The sequence below is a fragment of the Barbatula barbatula genome (assembly GCF_947034865.1).
Source record: "Barbatula barbatula genome assembly, chromosome: 7".
NCBI classification, from domain to species: Eukaryota; Metazoa; Chordata; class Actinopteri; order Cypriniformes; family Nemacheilidae; genus Barbatula; species Barbatula barbatula.
In genome coordinates this window covers 130,975-150,974 of record NC_136770.1, presented here as the reverse complement: position 1 = coordinate 150,974, position 20,000 = coordinate 130,975, and the positions used below count along the sequence as shown (strand labels likewise).

The 20,000-nt window shown below is 43.8% G+C and overlaps 3 protein-coding genes across 3 annotated transcripts; 2 read left to right on the top strand and 1 right to left on the bottom strand.

Moving 5' to 3' along the window:
- The first annotated feature begins 794 nt into the window (after positions 1-794).
- On the top strand, positions 795-3,764 carry hmgxb4b (HMG box domain containing 4b). The gene is made up of 12 exons (XM_079460252.1): positions 795-881; positions 1,184-1,312; positions 1,405-1,477; positions 1,611-1,889; positions 1,981-2,169; positions 2,240-2,343; positions 2,425-2,503; positions 2,687-2,751; positions 2,833-2,944; positions 3,022-3,206; positions 3,302-3,424; positions 3,517-3,764. Exons 2-12 carry the CDS (start codon positions 1,184-1,186, stop codon positions 3,559-3,561), a joined length of 1,383 nt encoding a protein of 460 aa, XP_079316378.1. The 5' UTR covers positions 795-881; the 3' UTR covers positions 3,562-3,764.
- Positions 3,765-3,915: 151 nt separating this feature from the next.
- LOC306896351 (GTPase IMAP family member 8) lies at positions 3,916-16,991 on the top strand. The gene is made up of 6 exons (XM_079460251.1): positions 3,916-4,119; positions 11,704-12,230; positions 13,166-13,433; positions 13,510-13,578; positions 13,799-14,028; positions 14,139-16,991. Exons 1-6 carry the CDS (start codon positions 4,002-4,004, stop codon positions 14,949-14,951), a joined length of 2,025 nt encoding a protein of 674 aa, XP_079316377.1. The 5' UTR covers positions 3,916-4,001; the 3' UTR covers positions 14,952-16,991.
- Positions 15,422-19,204, bottom strand: lyl1 (LYL1 basic helix-loop-helix family member). The gene is made up of 3 exons (XM_079460253.1): positions 18,704-19,204; positions 18,110-18,204; positions 15,422-17,983 (listed from the first exon to the last, which is right to left on the bottom strand). Exons 1-3 carry the CDS (start codon positions 19,114-19,116, stop codon positions 17,559-17,561), a joined length of 933 nt encoding a protein of 310 aa, XP_079316379.1. The 5' UTR covers positions 19,117-19,204; the 3' UTR covers positions 15,422-17,558.
- Between the last annotated feature and the right edge of the window lie 796 nt (positions 19,205-20,000).

Here is a 20,000-nt window from a genome sequence, read left to right as displayed (position 1 = left end):
AACAGCATACTTAAACAACACCATACTTAAACAACAGCATACTTAAACAACACCATACATAAACAACACCATACTTAAACAACAGCATACTTAAACAACACCATACTTAAACAACACCATACTTAAACAACACCATACTTAAACAACAGCATACTTTAACAACACCATACTTAAACAACACCATACTTAAACAACAGCATACTTAAACAACACCATACTTAAACAACACCATACTTAAACAACACCATACATAAACAACACCATACTTAAACAACAGCATACTTTAACAACACCATACTTAAACAACACCATACTTAAACAACAGCATACTTAAACAACACCATACATAAACAACAGCATACTTAAACAACACCATACTTAAACAACAGCATACTTAAACAACACCATACATAAACAACACCATACTTAAACAACAGCATACTTAAACAACACCATACTTAAACAACACCATACTTAAACAACAGCATACTTAAACAACACCATACTTAAACATACTTAATACTAAACATACTTAATACTAAACAATAGAAACAATAACGAGCCGATGGTAACATCATGTTTATTATGTTTTTACTACAAATACAACACAAACTGATTCCTATAGAAAATGTTTACATTTAGGACATTACTGGCAGATTTAGTTCCTCGCAGTTTAATAATTTGATGCAAATCAAGAGCAATCGAATCTAAAACACATCAAGTATTTCCCAACAGAACCAGCCCGTCGACTCATACTTTTACAATGCGCATGCGCAGCTGTCCTCCGCCCGTCCGCTAGAGGCGCCGGCGAGCGCGAATAGGTCGTCCTACGAGAAACTAACCCCAAGATGACGACAAGAGGCGCTTGATGTTTAATAAAGGTAAAACCAATGAAGCGTGTTAGTAAATCAAATTATGGTTCATTACTGATATAAATGTAAACGCGTTTAAATGGTGTTTATCAGAGAAAGAACTTTTATCTTCCATGAATTATGCGCTAGTATTAAGTGGAGCCGGCTAGCGTGTTAGCGGAGATAAACAAACAACACACGCATACGTGCACACACAATAAACACGAACTCATACGCGTTATAAATGCTCACGCAATGTCTTAACTACGCGTTCAAAGCTCAGTAAGACACACAGTTTCTCTTTTGGAATGTTATGTGTGTGTTTTGTGTAGATGGAGAGTGAGGTCAGTCTGGTCGCTGGTCGCAGTCAGAGGGAGAAGAGAAGATCTTATAAAGACCTGTTGAGAGAAGAAGAAATGATTGATGCAGAGGTCAGAAAATCCTCCAAGAAACGACTGAAGGTAACTGATCATGACCTTCATCATCATCATCATCATCCCCACACAAAGCTGTGTGTAATAACAACAGAGAAACTCAAGTGTGTTCTTCACAGGAGTCTCAAGACTTCTACACAAGCAGTGATATTCACAAGAAGAAAAAGAAACATGACGATTATTTCTATAAAGGTGAGTGATGATAACACTGAGGAATCATCCCAATTTACATTTGAATGGAGAACATGTGATTTACAGAACTTGACACGTGCACATGTTTGGGTGAAGTTTATGTTAAACAACTGTTCATGTGTCTCTCGTGTAGATCACAGCTCGGGATCTCACCACAAAAAGCAGAAAGTGTCTTCAGAGAGTCATCGGTCACTGCTGTCATCACCTGACCTGTCGACGTCTCCTCAGACAGCCATGGGTCTCCTGCAGGCCATCACCTCCCCGACGGCCGCGGCCACGGAATCACCGTACCCCTCTCTCTCCCCATCAAAGGAGCGCAGGAAAGAGATGAGAAATGCCTCCTCATCCAGAAAGCAGCCGCAGGTGGTGCGAGAGGGTCTGCCCGTGGTGGGCGAGGAGGTGGAGCTGGAAGGTGTGGAGACCTTCATGCATCGGTTCATTATTCTGTCCGGAAGAAATGCTTACATGCGCTCATGCATTGTCATTGTCTTTCTGCGTGTCAGGGCATTACGGCGGATGTCAGGATTTTGCAGCCGACAGCAGCGGATCATCGTCTCCAGATGGCAGCAGTTGTGGGAAGCTCATGATCCACGAGATGTCGACCCACATCAAGAAGAAGAAGAAAAGCAAGAAGATCAAGAAAAAGAAGGATAGACACCGTGAAAAGAAGCACAGCAGTAAAACTGCAGCAGGTACGATCATCATCACATCTGTTTGTTTGAGCGCCGTCGCTCCGTTCTCACCTTGCACCTTCCGTCTCAGCCTACGGCAACGCAGAACGAAGCGTGCACTCTGCAGGTCATCACAGGCGTGAGGAGAAAAAGAAGAGACAAGAAGGAGGCAAACGCAAGAGCAAAGACAAAAAGGTGAGCAGAATCATGTGAGGCACAGCAGCAGATGAACCGAGAGATGTCTAGCACTGAACGTGCCCTCTAACTGTCTTTCAGAAGAAGAAGGTTTTGACAGCATATCAGATCTTTTATAAGGAGTACAGAAACAGTATTCTAGAGGAGGAGCCGGGGCTCGGTGAGTTTTCTTCTTCTTCTGTGGATAAATGGAAGTTCGAAGCAACACCCAAGTTTTAAAACCGAAAACGGTCTAGTCTGCTTATGTTTGTGCTCAGCATGTCAGTGTTGTTGTTTAAAATGTGCACCGTGCACAGAACACACAATGCTGCGTCTGAGATCTGTGATGATGTTGTTGATTCAGATTTCGGTGATTTGAGTAAACGTTTGGCAGATGCCTGGAAGCAGCTGCCCGAGGGAGACAAACAGGTGCCCAACATCATCGTAACATCACATAAGGTGTGTGAGGTGCCATAGCTGGCGTTCTGCTCACGCTTTGATGATTCTCAGGTGTGGCGAGAGAGATCCGAGTATCTCCAGCGGAAACAGATGAAAGCAGACGCTGTCAAACAGCATCAAACAGCATCTCAAAGACACCACAAAGACAGCAACAAGCCTAAAGGTCAGCCATCTCACGCTTTCAACGTTAAAGACCAGCCGCGGGCTGACGTGTTGATGATGTCACCGTTTGTCGATCAGATCATCATCCACCTGTAGGGGGAGGCATTGCGCTGAAGAGACAGGACACAGCGGTCGCTCCGGTCCAGAATGGATCTGTGTTGCCTCTCAGAGACCCTGATGTGGATCCCATTGATGCGGCTGCTCACCTGCAGCTGCTGGGTGAATCTCTGTCTCTGATTGGGCGCAGACTGCAGGAGACTGAGGTAAAGAACTCATTGGTTCCAGTGACGCTGTCTGTCTGCGTGATGTGGCTGTGTTCGGTCAGCATCAGATGTTTTCTGTCCTGTGTGTATTGCAGGGGATGGTGACTGTGTCGGGCTCTCTGTCGGTTCTGTTGGACTCTGTTCTGTGTGCTCTGGGTCCTTTGGTTTGTCTCACCACACAGGTGTCAGAACTCAACGGATGTCCACATCAGCTGCTGGTATTGAATTGACATTTAACATAATGATAAATATTGCTGATGAGCAGAGTGATGTACACCATTTTGTGTGTGTGTGTGTGTGTGTGTGTCAGTCAAACACTCTAGATAACATCGCATACGTGATGCCGGGTTTATAACAGATCGCTCGCACCTCACGCGGCTGCTCTACTGATGGATGAACACCTCTGGACTCAAGCGCAGATTTGCACTGGATACATTTACAGACACTTCAACTTTTAATCTGCTACGCTCCATTTTTACCTGATCTTTGATTTTATATTTCTGTTGCGTTTCTGTTTTGTTTTCTTCCAATAAAATTGATTTTAATATGCTCTTTTAACTCTGGGTTGGTCTGCTTCTCTTGACTTTGTTATTTAGTCTTTTCCTTGTTTGAAATAGTTGTAGATCCATCTTTCTTTTATGTTGTGAATATTTCACATTCATCAGATTATATGCGCTCAGGTGAAACTGACACACCCTCGGTGGTGTGCGGCTGCAGGTTGGGTTGGTCTAGGTGCGGTTACATGGATGTGATTCACATGTATGGAGCGCGTCTCCACCACCCAGAGCTGCATTCATGAGCACGCTGAGCAAGAGTGACAGGGGGAGAGAGAGAGAGAGAGACGCGGGGGGACAATCTGATCAGACAGAGACATATGAGCGGACAGACAGCACCATGGATTTCTCTTCTCAGGGTAAGATCTTATAATGTGATGATGACGTCTTGTGTTCTTGAAGTGTTTCATGTTTTGTGGAGAGTGTGCTGCTTCAGGTGTCTCACACATTAAGGAATTTATTTCAGATGTTTCTGAAATAAATGCGCGCGCGCGCGTGTGTGTGTGGCCTTGTTTTTATAGGACCTAAATACACACCAACTCATGGGGACCTGTGTCACTGTGGGGACCAAAATTGAGATCCCATGGGCAAAAATGATAAATTGTACAGAATAATATTTAAAAAAAAACAAAGTTTTCTACGATCTTTAGGTTTAGAGGATAAAATATACAGTTTGTACAGTATACAAATCATTACACCTATGGCCTGTCCCCACAGAGATAATAAACCAGACGTGTGTGTGGCTGAATGTTGTTGAACTGGACTGACGTGTGAGTGTTTGAGATCAGTGTCACACAGAACAATCACTGATTCTCTACACAGTTTATGTAGAACTTGTTTCAACATTTTCATTCCAGCTCTTGTTTCCTTTTTACCATTAAATATTTGTTAGATTTCATGTTATTTCTGAAGCACTTTACAAGCTGCAGAACAAAGTATCTGTAAACATATTTTAGAATAGAGGCATGTGAAAATAAAGAATATTAAAATTAATCATTACATAATCATTTTTTGTGTTACATTGTGCAAACTTTCTTGCGATTAGTATCGATTTCATGGAATGAATTGACAGTTTCTGAATCAATGGGTTGCGCATGACATCTGGAAATAAAATATACGAAAACATAAAATCTTATTATTTTACAATTTGGCTGTTGCTGGTTGCGACTGCAAGTATAAAAAATTGAATCTCAGTTTTCAAATGAATCAGTCTGTTGAACTTCAGACTGGATGTGATTTCACTTTGTAAATGATTTTCTTCAGCTGAACACAAACTAATACATATATATATATATATATATCAAAATCTAGTCTTTCTATATGAGACTTATCATTTAAGTAATCCAAACAACTATGTTGGCTTCAATGTCTTCTGAAGGGAAAGCATATGTTTGTGAATGGAAACTTTAATATTTAAATTTTTCTTTAGTGATCAACATACAGATCAGCATGTCACCTCGAATATGGTCTCACATCCATAAATCTGAATCTCATTGGTGTTCAAGTGCAAAACACACATTTGACGTTGAGACACAAGAACCGATGAAATTTGACATAAAAATTTCTTTAATGATGGATGGTCTCTTAAAGCTGCAACATGTTAAGTCCCATGTAAGAAAGTAACATCTCTTGAATAGTAAGTGATTCATTTTGTGGTCAATATATATATATTTATATATGTAAAGCAGTCGTGGCCTAATGTTTAGAGAGTCGGACCTGTTGGATCCTCAGGGCTGGCGGGTAACGACTGAGGTGCCCTTGAGTAAGGCACCTGACCCCTTCTTGGTCGCTGCAGTGATAGCTGCCCACTGCTCTGGGTGTACGTGTGTTCACTACTCTCTGGACGGGTTAAATGCAGAGGTCACATTTCGGGTATGTGTCACCATATCTGACAAAAAGATCACTTTCATATTTATCGTATTATTTTTGCTGAACTTTGTGTGCGTGTCAGTGTCTGATCTCTGATGAACAGTGTTGTGCGTGTGTCAGTGTCTGATGAACAGTGTTGCGTGTTTCAGTGTCTGATCTCTGATGAACAGTGTTGTGCGTGTGTCAGTGTCTGATGAACAGTGTTGCGTGTTTCAGTGTCTGATCTCTGATGAACAGTGTTGTGCGTGTGTCAGTGTCTGATGAACAGTGTTGTGTGCGTTTCAGTGTCTGATCTCTGATGAACAGTGTTGTGTGTGTTTCAGTGACTGATCTCTGATGAACAGTGTTGTGTGCGTTTCAGTGTCTGATCTCTGATGAACAGTGTTGTGTGCGTTTCAGTGTCTGATCTCTGATGAACAGTGTTGTGCGTGTTTCAGTGACTGATCTCTGATGAACAGTGTTGTGCGTGTTTCAGTGACTGATCTCTGATGAACAGTGTTGTGTGCGTTTCAGTGTCTGATCTCTGATGAACAGTGTTGTGTGTGTTTCAGTGACTGATCTCTGATGAACAGTGTTGTGTGTGTTTCAGTGTCTGATCTCTGATGAACAGTGTTGTGCGTGTTTCAGTGACTGATCTCTGATGAACAGTGTTGTGCGCGTTTCAGTGTCTGATCTCTGATGAACAGTGTTGTGTGCGTTTCAGTGACTGATCTCTGATGAACAGTGTTGTGCGCGTTTCAGTGTCTGATCTCTGATGAACAGTGTTGTGTGCGTTTCAGTGTCTGATCTCTGATGAACAGTGTTGTGTGCGTTTCAGTGTCTGATCTCTGATGAACAGTGTTGTGTGTGTTTCAGTGTCTGATCTCTGATGAACAGTGTTGTGTGCGTTTCAGTGTCTGATCTCTGATGAACAGTGTTGTGCGTGTTTCAGTGACTGATCTCTGATGAACAGTGTTGTGTGTGTTTCAGTGACTGATCTCTGATGAACAGTGTTGTGCGTGTTTCAGTGACTGATCTCTGATGAACAGTGTTGTGTGCGTTTCAGTGTCTGATCTCTGATGAACAGTGTTGTGCGTGTTTCAGTGACTGATCTCTGATGAACAGTGTTGCGTGTTTCAGTGTCTGATCTCTGATGAACAGTGTTGTGTGCGTTTCAGTGTCTGATCTCTGATGAACAGTGTTGCGTGTTTCAGTGTCTGATCTCTGATGAACAGTGTTGTGCGTGTTTCAGTGACTGATCTCTGATGAACAGTGTTGTGCGCGTTTCAGTGTCTGATCTCTGATGAACAGTGTTGTGTGCGTTTCAGTGACTGATCTCTGATGAACAGTGTTGTGCGCGTTTCAGTGTCTGATCTCTGATGAACAGTGTTGTGTGCGTTTCAGTGTCTGATCTCTGATGAACAGTGTTGTGTGCGTTTCAGTGTCTGATCTCTGATGAACAGTGTTGTGTGTGTTTCAGTGTCTGATCTCTGATGAACAGTGTTGTGTGCGTTTCAGTGTCTGATCTCTGATGAACAGTGTTGTGCGTGTTTCAGTGACTGATCTCTGATGAACAGTGTTGTGTGTGTTTCAGTGACTGATCTCTGATGAACAGTGTTGTGCGCGTTTCAGTGTCTGATCTCTGATGAACAGTGTTGTGTGCGTTTCAGTGTCTGATCTCTGATGAACAGTGTTGTGCGTGTTTCAGTGACTGATCTCTGATGAACAGTGTTGTGTGCGTTTCAGTGTCTGATCTCTGATGAACAGTGTTGTGCGTTTCAGTGTCTGATCTCTGATGAACAGTGTTGTGTGTGTTTCAGTGTCTGATCTCTGATGAACAGTGTTGTGTGTGTTTCAGTGACTGATCTCTGATGAACAGTGTTGCGTGTCTGATCTCTGATGAACAGTGTTGTGCGCGTTTCAGTGTCTGATCTCTGATGAACAGTGTTGTGCGTTTCAGTGACTGATCTCTGATGAAAAGTGTTGCGTGCGTTTCAGTGTCTGATCTCTGATGAACAGTGTTGTGTGCGTTTCAGTGTCTGATCTCTGATGAACAGTGTTGTGCGTTTCAGTGACTGATCTCTGATGAAAAGTGTTGCGTGCGTTTCAGTGTCTGATCTCTGATGAACAGTGTTGCGTGCGTTTCAGTGTCTGATCTCTGATGAACAGTGTTGTGTGCGTTTCAGTGTCTGATCTCTGATGAACAGTGTTGTGCGCGTTTCAGTGTCTGATCTCTGATGAACAGTGTTGTGCGCGTTTCAGTGTCTGATCTCTGATGAACAGTGTTGTGTGCGTTTCAGTGTCTGATCTCTGATGAACAGTGTTGTGGGCGTTTCAGTGTCTGATCTCTGATGAACAGTGTTGCGCGTGTTTCAGTGACTGATCTCTGATGAACAGTGTTGTGCGTGTTTCAGTGACTGATCTCTGATGAACAGTGTTGTGTGCGTTTCAGTGTCTGATCTCTGATGAACAGTGTTGTGGGCGTTTCAGTGTCTGATCTCTGATGAACAGTGTTGTGCGCGTTTCAGTGTCTGATCTCTGATGAACAGTGTTGTGTGTGTTTCAGTGACTGATCTCTGATGAACAGTGTTGTGCGCGTTTCAGTGTCTGATCTCTGATGAACAGTGTTGTGTGTGTTTCAGTGACTGATCTCTGATGAACAGTGTTGTGCGTGTTTCAGTGTCTGATCTCTGATGAACAGTGTTGCGTGTTTCAGTGTCTGATCTCTGATGAACAGTGTTGCGTGTGTCAGTGTCTGATCTCTGATGAACAGTGTTGTGCGTGTTTCAGTGTCTGATCTCTGATGAACAGTGTTGTGTGCGTTTCAGTGTCTGATCTCTGATGAACAGTGTTGTGTGCGTTTCAGTGTCTGATCTCTGATGAACAGTGTTGTGCGTGTTTCAGTGACTGATCTCTGATGAACAGTGTTGTGCGTGTTTCAGTGACTGATCTCTGATGAACAGTGTTGTGTGTGTTTCAGTGTCTGATCTCTGATGAACAGTGTTGTGTGCGTTTCAGTGTCTGATCTCTGATGAACAGTGTTGTGCGTGTTTCAGTGTCTGATCTCTGATGAACAGTGTTGTGCGTGTGTCAGTGACTGATCTCTGATGAACAGTGTTGTGTGCGTTTCAGTGACTGATCTCTGATGAACAGTGTTGCGTGTTTCAGTGACTGATCTCTGATGAACAGTGTTGCGTGTCTGATCTCTGATGAACAGTGTTGCGTGTTTCAGTGTCTGATCTCTGATGAACAGTGTTGTGCGTGTTTCAGTGACTGATCTCTGATGAACAGTGTTGTGCGCGTTTCAGTGTCTGATCTCTGATGAACAGTGTTGTGTGCGTTTCAGTGTCTGATCTCTGATGAACAGTGTTGTGCGTGTTTCAGTGACTGATCTCTGATGAACAGTGTTGCGTGTTTCAGTGACTGATCTCTGATGAACAGTGTTGCGTGTTTCAGTGACTGATCTCTGATGAACAGTGTTGCGTGCGTTTCAGTGACTGATCTCTGATGAACAGTGTTGCGTGTTTCAGTGTCTGATCTCTGATGAACAGTGTTGTGCGTGTTTCAGTGACTGATCTCTGATGAACAGTGTTGTGTGCGTTTCAGTGACTGATCTCTGATGAACAGTGTTGCGTGTTTCAGTGACTGATCTCTGATGAACAGTGTTGCGTGTCTGATCTCTGATGAACAGTGTTGCGTGTTTCAGTGTCTGATCTCTGATGAACAGTGTTGTGCGTGTTTCAGTGACTGATCTCTGATGAACAGTGTTGTGCGCGTTTCAGTGTCTGATCTCTGATGAACAGTGTTGTGTGCGTTTCAGTGTCTGATCTCTGATGAACAGTGTTGTGCGTGTTTCAGTGACTGATCTCTGATGAACAGTGTTGTGCGTGTTTCAGTGACTGATCTCTGATGAACAGTGTTGTGCGCGTTTCAGTGTCTGATCTCTGATGAACAGTGTTGTGTGCGTTTCAGTGTCTGATCTCTGATGAACAGTGTTGTGCGTGTTTCAGTGACTGATCTCTGATGAACAGTGTTGTGTGTGTTTCAGTGACTGATCTCTGATGAACAGTGTTGTGCGTGTTTCAGTGACTGATCTCTGATGAACAGTGTTGTGCGTGTTTCAGTGTCTGATCTCTGATGAACAGTGTTGTGCGTGTTTCAGTGTCTGATCTCTGATGAACAGTGTTGTGTGTGTTTCAGTGTCTGATCTCTGATGAACAGTGTTGTGCGCGTTTCAGTGTCTGATCTCTGATGAACAGTGTTGCGTGTTTCAGTGACTGATCTCTGATGAACAGTGTTGCGTGTCTGATCTCTGATGAACAGTGTTGTGTGCGTTTCAGTGTCTGATCTCTGATGAACAGTGTTGTGCGTGTTTCAGTGACTGATCTCTGATGAACAGTGTTGTGTGCGTTTCAGTGTCTGATCTCTGATGAACAGTGTTGTGCGTGTTTCAGTGACTGATCTCTGATGAACAGTGTTGTGCGTGTTTCAGTGTCTGATCTCTGATGAACAGTGTTGCGTGTTTCAGTGACTGATCTCTGATGAACAGTGTTGCGTGCGTTTCAGTGACTGATCTCTGATGAACAGTGTTGCGTGTTTCAGTGTCTGATCTCTGATGAACAGTGTTGTGCGTGTTTCAGTGACTGATCTCTGATGAACAGTGTTGTGTGTGTTTCAGTGTCTGATCTCTGATGAACAGTGTTGTGCGTGTTTCAGTGACTGATCTCTGATGAACAGTGTTGTGTGCGTTTCAGTGTCTGATCTCTGATGAACAGTGTTGTGTGTGTTTCAGTGACTGATCTCTGATGAACAGTGTTGTGTGTGTTTCAGTGTCTGATCTCTGATGAACAGTGTTGTGCGTGTTTCAGTGTCTGATCTCTGATGAACAGTGTTGTGCGCGTTTCAGTGTCTGATCTCTGATGAACAGTGTTGTGTGCGTTTCAGTGTCTGATCTCTGATGAACAGTGTTGTGTGCGTTTCAGTGTCTGATCTCTGATGAACAGTGTTGTGTGCGTTTCAGTGTCTGATCTCTGATGAACAGTGTTGTGTGCGTTTCAGTGTCTGATCTCTGATGAACAGTGTTGTGTGTGTTTCAGTGTCTGATCTCTGATGAACAGTGTTGTGCGCGTTTCAGTGTCTGATCTCTGATGAACAGTGTTGCGCGTTTCAGTGTCTGATCTCTGATGAACAGGGTTGCGTGTTTCAGTGTCTGATCTCTGATGAACAGTGTTGTGCGTGTTTCAGTGTCTGATCTCTGATGAACAGTGTTGTGCGTGTTTCAGTGACTGATCTCTGATGAACAGTGTTGTGCGCGTTTCAGTGTCTGATCTCTGATGAACAGTGTTGCGTGTGTCAGTGTCTGATCTCTGATGAACAGTGTTGCGTGTTTCAGTGTCTGATCTCTGATGAACAGTGTTGTGCGTGTGTCAGTGTCTTATCTCTGATGAACAGTGTTGTGCGTGTTTCAGTGTCTGATCTCTGATGAACAGTGTTGTGTGCGTTTCAGTGTCTGATCTCTGATGAACAGTGTTGCGTGTTTCAGTGTCTGATCTCTGATGAACAGTGTTGTGCGTGTGTCAGTGTCTTATCTCTGATGAACAGTGTTGTGTGTGTCAGTGTCTGATCTCTGATGAACAGTGTTGCGTGTGTCAGTGTCTGATCTCTGATGAACAGTGTTGCGTGTTTCAGTGTCTGATCTCTGATGAACAGTGTTGTGCGTGTGTCAGTGTCTGATCTCTGATGAACAGTGTTGTGCGTGTTTCAGTGTCTGATCTCTGATGAACAGTGTTGTGCGTGTGTCAGTGTCTGATCTCTGATGAACAGTGTTGTGCGTGTGTCAGTGTCTGATCTCTGATGAACAGTGTTGCGTGTTTCAGTGTCTGATCTCTGATGAACAGTGTTGTGCGTGTGTCAGTGTCTGATGAACAGTGTTGCGTGTGTCAGTGTCTGATCTCTGATGAACAGTGTTGTGCGTGTGTCAGTGTCTTATCTCTGATGAACAGTGTTGTGTGTGTTTCAGTGTCTGATCTCTGATGAACAGTGTTGTGTGCGTTTCAGTGTCTGATCTCTGATGAACAGTGTTGTGTGTGTTTCAGTGTCTGATCTCTGTTTGGTGTTGGTGGGCAGTATTAGCTGTGGAAAGACTCTCACCACTGACACACTGTTGGGTCAAAGTTCACATCTGAGACCTTCAACCTCTTCACGTGAGTGTCAGGTATGGCGAGCTCTGTCCGAGGGCCGGAGGTTGAGCGTGGTGGAGACCCCTCGCTGGTACTGGAGAGGTGGGCAGGTGGAGGCTGACATTCAGATGGAGACGCGGCGGGCCATCGATCTGAGCGCTCCGGGGCCTCTCGTCTTCCTCATTCTGATTCCTGTCGGTGAGTTCACAGAGATGGAGCAGAAGATCCCGGATCAGCTGGAGCAGATGTTCGGCCGGTCGGTGCTCCATCACACGTTGGTGCTGCTCACCTGTGGAGATTACCTGATGAGCCGCAGTCTGCACGAGTACCTGAGACAGGAGGAGGGGCTTCAGGAGGTGCTGAGGAGATGTCACGGTCGCTGTCATGTGATCAACAACCGCAAACCTCACGACAGACAGCAGGTCATCACGCTTCTGGAAGAGGTGAGGCTGAGGGGGCGGGGCTACAGAATATGTATTCAGTCTTATTCAGCATCAGTTTTTATTCAAGGGCCAGTTGCTTAAAATTTTCCGCTAAGTTAAAATTGTGTTTCACTATCTAGCAATTATCAATTAGTTAGGGCTATTAGCCGTGCTTTTAAGATTTCAATTTGACCAATTTACCTTTTATGTAACTGATGGGTCTTGAAGAAAATAATTAGACGACTAACTTGTAAGACTCGTCTAAGGAGTTTATGCAACCGGCTCCAGGACTGATCTTGAGGCCTGATTGTGTAAATGATGAAAGAGATCTACATCTGATCCGACGGGTCATACTGAATCTCATTCTGTCTGTCATTTAAAGGTGAAGTGGATCATTTCTCAGCTAATAGTGTCTTTCAGAATGGACAGAATAAAAATAGCCCCTGACACAACACACACATCACTGCATTACCAACATGACTCCAGAACTCACTCTTCATCAAGCTCATTCCAACATAACACTAGCAATAATTCTCATTCAGAAAACACACATTTCATTCATAACACACTGACCTAAAAAACACCAACAACAGGCAGCGTTACAGAAATGATTCACTTGTATTTTGGGAGTTTGAATGAATCAGTATTTTATCTAGAATCACCACTTTATGAATTCACTTTATGAATATCTAATCCAACGCCGACAGTCTTCAGGAGAAATGTCTTCACACTCACATTCATGTACAGTAAAGATCCATATTGTACTTCAGCTCATGAATGTTCTCTAAATGTTCTTGCAGTAATGTTCAGTAATTTCTCTTATTCTTAAATTGTTAATGGAACGTTTAGAAAGGTTTTCAGGAAGGTAAGCATGTGTGTCGTAGAAGCCACAGTCACTTCTGAGAGAAAAGAGCGTCATGTGAATTCAGATCTGATGTGTGTGATCTGTTGCTCAGGTGGAGAAGATGATTGAGATGAACGGAGGATTCACCCTGAACACAGACCAGGAGATGCTGGAGAAATCCCAGCCGAAGCTCAATGCTACAGGAACAAGATCATGGAACAGACTCATAGATCAGAGTGACAGCACTGAGGAAACAGGAAGTGATGCGATGATTGAGACGCAGTTGGTCAACGTGCTTCACTCGCAGCGACGTGAGAGTGATCAAACACAGATGACACACTCGCCGCTGGAGAGAAGCTCCAGTTTCAAACTCAACAGAGGTCTGAAGTTCACATATAAACAAAATTCCATCAAACAGGTGACATACATTCTGATGGTGTGTGTTTGTGTCTGCAGAGGGCGCTATTCTCAATAACATACTGGAGGTGTCGGAGACTCACAACAACCAAAACTTCATCAACACCAGTGAGTCGATTCATTTCACACGCTGCTCATTGAGATATGCTTGCGTAGGTTTTGCTTTGAGTCTGTGATGCTGTGACATCCATCAGAAACACGGATGTGATTTAACAACATTTGTGATCTTCAAGTTTGTTCTCGAATGTAAAAACACAACACAATTTGATCATATGGAGCAAATGATTTGTCTGTCTGTGATTGTGTAACATTGATGTTTGTCCTTCAGTTCATCACAGTATTAGAAAGGTTGTGGACGGCAGTGAAACATTCTCGTCCTCCACTGATGTTCAGAATGATTCTGAGCTGAGGATGATTCTGTTGGGCCGTCGTGGTTCTGGGAAGAGTGAGGCTGGAAACATCATTCTGGGCTGTGAGGTGTTCGAACGACACACTGATGACGTCACAGCGTCGCCTCAGGAGTGTGTGAAAGGCCAAACGCTTGTACAGAACCAGCGGGTCGGTGTCACATGATTTATTTTCTGAACTGAGCTCCACGGCACACATCAGACGAATGCAGATCATCATCTCTCTCTCTCTCTCTCTCTCTCTCTCTCTCTCTCTGTCAGGTGTCTGTGGTTGACACACCAGACTGGTTCGATTCAGAGAGAGCTCCTGAAGAGGTCAAACGGCAGATCTCCAGATGTCTAGTTCTGTCTGCTCCGGGTCCACACATCTTCCTGATGTGTGTCCCCGTCGACCGACCCGCCCACTCTGAGCTGCCGTCTCTGTGCGCGCTGGAGGGCGTGTTCGGACCCGACGCCGTCCGCCGGCACACACTCGTCCTCTTCACGCACTCTGACCTGCTGCCGGAGGTGGTGGGCATGGAGGGGGTCGAGGCGTACATCGCCTCCCGCCACCCAGAGATGCTGGAGCTGGTGCAGAAATGCGGCGACCGCTATCACGTGCTGCGGCGCGGAGACCGAGGTGGCGTGACCGAGCTGCTGGACAAAGTGCAGCAGACAGTGAGAGAGAGCGGAGGAGGTTACTACAGCAGTTCGCTCGACCGGGAGGCCGGAAGTGGGAGACAAGAGGAGATCTCCACCATTCGAAGAGACAGACAGCAGAACCTGTCCCACACTCTGCATGATCTGAAGGAGACAGAAGAAGAAGAGGAGCTCGCAGCTGGGAAGAACATCCATCTGGAGTCCGTGGCGCTCCTCTCCACCTCCGCACAATCTCCGTCGCTGCTGCGCTCCGTCTGTGAGAGTGCGGGCTCAGGTGTGAAGCGCGTGCCGAAGGTTCCAGCTGTAGGAGCTCTGCTGGGAGCGGCGCTGGGCGTGTTTCTCTCCGGAGCTGTAGGAGGCGCTGTGGGAGCGGCGCTGGGCTCGGTCGTCTGTGAGGTTGGACGGCGGCGGTACAGTAAACAGAAAACTGAGTAGCAAAAGATGAGTGTGAAAGCATGTGCTGATGTTAGTGTGTCGGAACAAATCAATGTGAACTGTAAAATGTTGCTCATGTACGATATAAAATGTGTACAAACTCTAATTATAATAATAATCTTATTTCTTAAAAAAAAGTGTTTCTTACATAAATACAATTGTGATTTTAAATTGTGTTTGTGTTAATATCTCAATAGTATCTGAATTCTTAATGTTTGATGCTTTTGCTTTGTTCTAATGACAAACTTTAAACACAAGATTCTTTTTATAAGTTTTTGTTTTATAATATTACTATTTATTCCTTTCGCAGACACTTTTATTCACCATGACTTAAAGTACATTTAATCTATACTACATTGTTTTATAAGTTTGCACAAAATAAAACAATTAACTGAAATGCTTTGATGAGAAAATGTCTAGTAACTTTAACGTGTGCAGGTCATAACAGAGTTTAGTCTTGATCTTTTTTTGGAAGTGTGACCATTAAATGGTTTTCTGCAAATGTTTATATTTAGTTCACATTTCTGAGACGCATTTAAGTTGATTAACAAAAGTGACAGTTTTTATAGTGTAATAAGTGTATATTGTGTGTGAGTAGAGGAAGTGTCTCTCAGTGTCAATAGGGATGTCGTAACCGTGGTAACCACTGCAGGAAAGATGAAACAGGTGCTCGAGTACAGTGCCGGGGTATGGTACCCATAATGCCCTGCTGTGTGTTGGGGGGGCTGTGGTTATTGCTTCACACCAGCCTCCCCACTGTGGCCTCCGTATCAGAGGAAAAACCTCTCACACATCCAGAGCCGCCACAGGCCTGTGATTCAACACACAATTACAGTTACACAAGTTTTCCTTCCCACCGTGCGGTCTGCAGGAGTGTGTGTGTGCAGGGGGGCAGTTTTCACTACGTTCCATCTCTGTGTAACTGTACCGGTGGGTTCAGGAAGCTGTTTGGCCAGCGATGACACTGCATCAACTGTGTGTGTTTCCTGACAGAATGAGTGTATCACCCCCCCAGGTGAACTCTCTTGACCTCTGACCCCCCCAAACACACACACACGTTACCACAGCTGCAGCAGCCTCTAGTGTGACTGACAGTTTTTCCATCTCGCTTCCATTCTCACGGATCTGTCCGGCCGGAGGACGAACCTTTTAACACAATTTTCCTTCTCTTACAAACTCTCGACACGACTCTGCAGGATGAAAAATCTTGGAATAAACGAATCACACAACAGGTTGGCACAAGCAGACAGCGTCACTTCCACTCGAGTAAGAAAGAAAGACACCATCCATCAAATGAAGAGCAGTCACAAAGTTTAATAAAAAAACGTCTGTTAGAACAAAAATAAATGTGGCCGATCAATAATTCTCTCAGCTCTACTCCTGGTGACTATTTGATCATTTACAGTCATAATGGAAATACAGAATATAACCCAGAAATATCTTTTTTCATGAATAAAACTGAAGTTGTGGACACTTAAACACTGAACTAGAAAATCAAACATTCTACTGAATCAAAATCTACATAAACCGATGTTTCCAGCAAAACAAAAATCATATCATGCAGTGTTGGGTGTAACTAGTTACAAAGTAATTTAACAACTTCTCCCTTGAAAGAGTAAAGTAAGGGATAACTCTTATTTTTCCTGAAGTTAATATGTAGTTTTATGTTATTTATTTGAATGAATTAAAAGAGCTGTTTCATTTGTATCCTTGAATCACTTGACTTATCAAAGTTGATGTAGGATATAGAAAGTAATAATTAAATAAAATCTTTTTGGAGAGAGTAATTTCTAAAGTAATCTAATGACTCTATTGAATATGTATATCAAATAACTTTTTCAGAGTAACTTGCCCAACATGTTAACACACACACGTTTATATCAGCTCATTCACACTTATGTCAACACATAAAACAGATGTCGCTTCTCTTCAGGGTTTATCTCTGTTCACACACACGCTTATATTCTCTTCAACCCAATTCACAGCTGAAATTCTGATGACTGAATTCACATTAAGTCAACAAGAACAAACAAGCAGTTTAAAAAAAAAAAAACTACTTTAAGTAACTTTAAATCTTTTACTGATATGTTAAAGGAATACATCACCCAAAAATGACATTTCTGTCATCATTTACACTCCTTTGAGTTGTTTCAAATCTGTATAAATGTATTTGTTCTGATAAACAAAGGGAAAGATATTTGAACAAAATGCTGACAAGTTATTGGACCCCATTGACTACCTTATAATATTCTTTTGTTCTGTTGAACACAAAAGAAGATATTTTAAAGAGTGTAGGAAAGCAAACAGTTCAAATATCTTTGTCTGTATTCAACCAACGATGAGTGAGTAATTGACGACAGACTTTTCTTAATTTCTGGGCGAACCCTTCCTTTAAAGGATATCCAATGTTGTACTTGATTCCTCATCTGAGACGTTTTCTAACACATCAGCACTTCTTCTGTGTGTGAGAGGAACACAAATGCAGAACTGACTGATGTCAACACATCAAATAAAGATTTGTGCGTTAACAACAGGAGCACTACGTGATGCCGTCAGAGAAAAAACATCGATTTATAGTTTCAGTTTCCGGTCTGTAGTTGTTTATCATCACTGATAGTCGCTCGCAGTGACCACCAGAATCTGTTCCTGAACCCCAGTGCTGCTAGGTTTCCCCCTGACGCTCTCCTCACCATCTGTGTCGCCATAGCAACTGGAGCCCGGCGACGCCGTCGGCTGCATCAGGGAGTCCGTGGAGTCTCTGCTTCTCGTTGCATCAGCATCATCTTCTCCCTCCACCGAAGCGTCCAGCGTTATTTTACGCGGCCGATCGCTCCCCTGATCGTTCAGTAGCCTGACGAGGAAGTTGATGTACTTCATGGCCAGTCGCAGGATCTCGTTCTTACTGAGTTTTTTGTCGGGCGGATGAGTCGGGATGAGTTTGCGCAATTCCGAAAAAGCCCCATTTACATTTTGCTGCCGCCAACGTTCACGACTGTTCGTGAAAACACGGCGAGCCAACTTCTGAGGAGGACCTGAAGGAGACCAACATGACACGATGTGAGATCCTGCTTAAAACTAACGGAGTTATCATATGATGATTCTTACACGAGTAAACAAACAAAACATCTTCACACTTCACATGAATAAAGTAAATTTACCTTCATTGAGCTCCAACTCAAAGTGTGCGGACGGCCGTCTCTTCATATGAGCGCCGCTAAAGATCCCGAAACCTCCAGACGGAGTGAGAAAGGAGCTGAGGAGGAGAAATGAGTCAGAAAAGCCTTCATAAAGAGAAGAAACAAATGCAGACACGTAAATCCATAGAAACACTTGAGATGATGGACAGACGTGATGACATGACAATCACTCTCATTACACATCAGACTGTCTGACAAGAGAAAACAAACAGATGAAGGATGAAACACACACACCATCATTTATGCACTTTGATGAGTTCAGCAGAGTTTTAAAGAGCATTCATTTAAGGTCAACCCACAATATGACAAACTATAAATGATCCGATTTGTGAACTGGATCAATCGATTGATTCAATAATCTGCTTCAAATGAACCGTTTGTGGATGGATCAGAAATGACTCTTATGAAATGAAAAGATCTGGTGTGTGAGGTTTGACCTCAGCACACGGGTCATTTTGCATCATGAGTAATTGTCATAATTTCATGGAGAGAAAAGTCATATTTACAGTGAATCATGACAGAATCTTGTGACTGTGTTTCTTTCGGGTCTCTCACCTGTTGATAAAGGGGTGAGTCTGGAGAAACGGGGGGGGGCGGAGGGCGGTGGTGGGACCGGTGCAGGACAGCGAGGACAGATGTGCCAGACGCAGTTCCGCCGGGTGGTGCGGGAGCGAGGGTGCGGGGTGCAGGGCCGTCAGTGGGGGGGGCAGCATGGGGGGTTTGCTGTGACCCAGATTAATAACGGGGATGTAGGGATGGAGAGCGGTCGATGGCAAGGAGGAGGAGATGTGGGCGGAGTCTGTGGATGATGCAGGTGGGCTCTGCCGGAGGGGTGTCGTAGCCTTTGAACGGCTCGTTTCTGCCTCCGCTTTCACAGCATCATCATCAGCGGCCGGAAGGCTGGTGTGAGGTGGACTAAGACACGGGGAGTGGGGGGGCGAGGAGGGGGGCTCAGACTTCTCCATCATGACCTGAGGCTGAGATGATCTCAGCGTCTTCTCATTGTGTTTCTGTAACGCTCATCTACGGCTCACGCGTCTCTGATTCACTCGCTTCTGTAACAACACAAATCACGTGATGATGATTTCTGAACAGTTCTGCATGATTACTGTGGTAACCGTACCTAATGGTACTTGAAGAGACCCCTAGTGGTATGTGACACGACAGAAAATTCTAAACTCTTTATCCTTGGTTAGGCCTGGTCTCCCTCTGAGGTTTTTTCTCCTCCAATGGAGTTTTGGGTTCCTCGCCACCGTTTGCAGACTGTTTTTCACTGTTTGCCTGGCCGGGGGGGCTGCTAGAATTTGATAGTCTTATTTCATTAACACTGCATATATGATTTATAGTGTGTCTGATATTTGACCTGTGTTTTGACTTGCATAAGCTTTTATGGTTTTGCTTATAGTCAATGCTTGTACAGCTGCTGTGTAACAATGACAATTGTAAAAAGCGCTATATAAATAAAGCTGACTTGACTTATAATTATTTCGTGTTTTAAATGCAATTTTCAAAAAAACATATTTAAGGACGGAAGTACTGTACATTTCTCTCTGAGACAATTGGGTCGTTCCAGACATTGTTCAGAAGAACAGCATACTTTGATTCAAAACATTGATTATAGAGGGAAAAACATGTAAAGTTGTACTGCAGAAAATGAAAGACTGCTCAGCCAAAATGATATCAAATGATTTAAAATGTCTGATGTTACCTGTGAGTACAGGAACAATGAGAAGACTCCTATGTGAAGCTAAACTATCGGCAAGAAGCCCCCGCAGAAACAACAACATGTGCTGAAGAGGTCACAATTTGCCTATTTATCAGATTCCAGGGATCATGGATCAGTTTGAGTACT

Coding starts and splice junctions, on each gene's coding strand:
- hmgxb4b (XM_079460252.1), top strand. CDS start 1,184: ATGGAGAGTGAGGTCAGTCTGGTCGCTGGTCGCAGTCAGAGGGAGAAG. Junction 1,890..1,980: donor CGAGGAGGTGGAGCTGGAAG/GTGTGGAGACCT, acceptor TCTGCGTGTCAG/GGCATTACGGCGGATGTCAG. Junction 2,344..2,424: donor GCAAGAGCAAAGACAAAAAG/GTGAGCAGAATC, acceptor ACTGTCTTTCAG/AAGAAGAAGGTTTTGACAGC.
- LOC306896351 (XM_079460251.1), top strand. CDS start 4,002: ATGAGCACGCTGAGCAAGAGTGACAGGGGGAGAGAGAGAGAGAGAGAC. Junction 12,231..13,165: donor TCATCACGCTTCTGGAAGAG/GTGAGGCTGAGG, acceptor TCTGTTGCTCAG/GTGGAGAAGATGATTGAGAT. Junction 14,029..14,138: donor CGCTTGTACAGAACCAGCGG/GTCGGTGTCACA, acceptor TCTCTCTGTCAG/GTGTCTGTGGTTGACACACC.
- lyl1 (XM_079460253.1), bottom strand. CDS start 19,116: ATGATGGAGAAGTCTGAGCCCCCCTCCTCGCCCCCCCACTCCCCGTGT. Junction 18,205..18,703: donor ACTCACCCCTTTATCAACAG/GTGAGAGACCCG, acceptor TCTCCTCCTCAG/CTCCTTTCTCACTCCGTCTG. Junction 17,984..18,109: donor TGAGTTGGAGCTCAATGAAG/GTAAATTTACTT, acceptor GGTCTCCTTCAG/GTCCTCCTCAGAAGTTGGCT.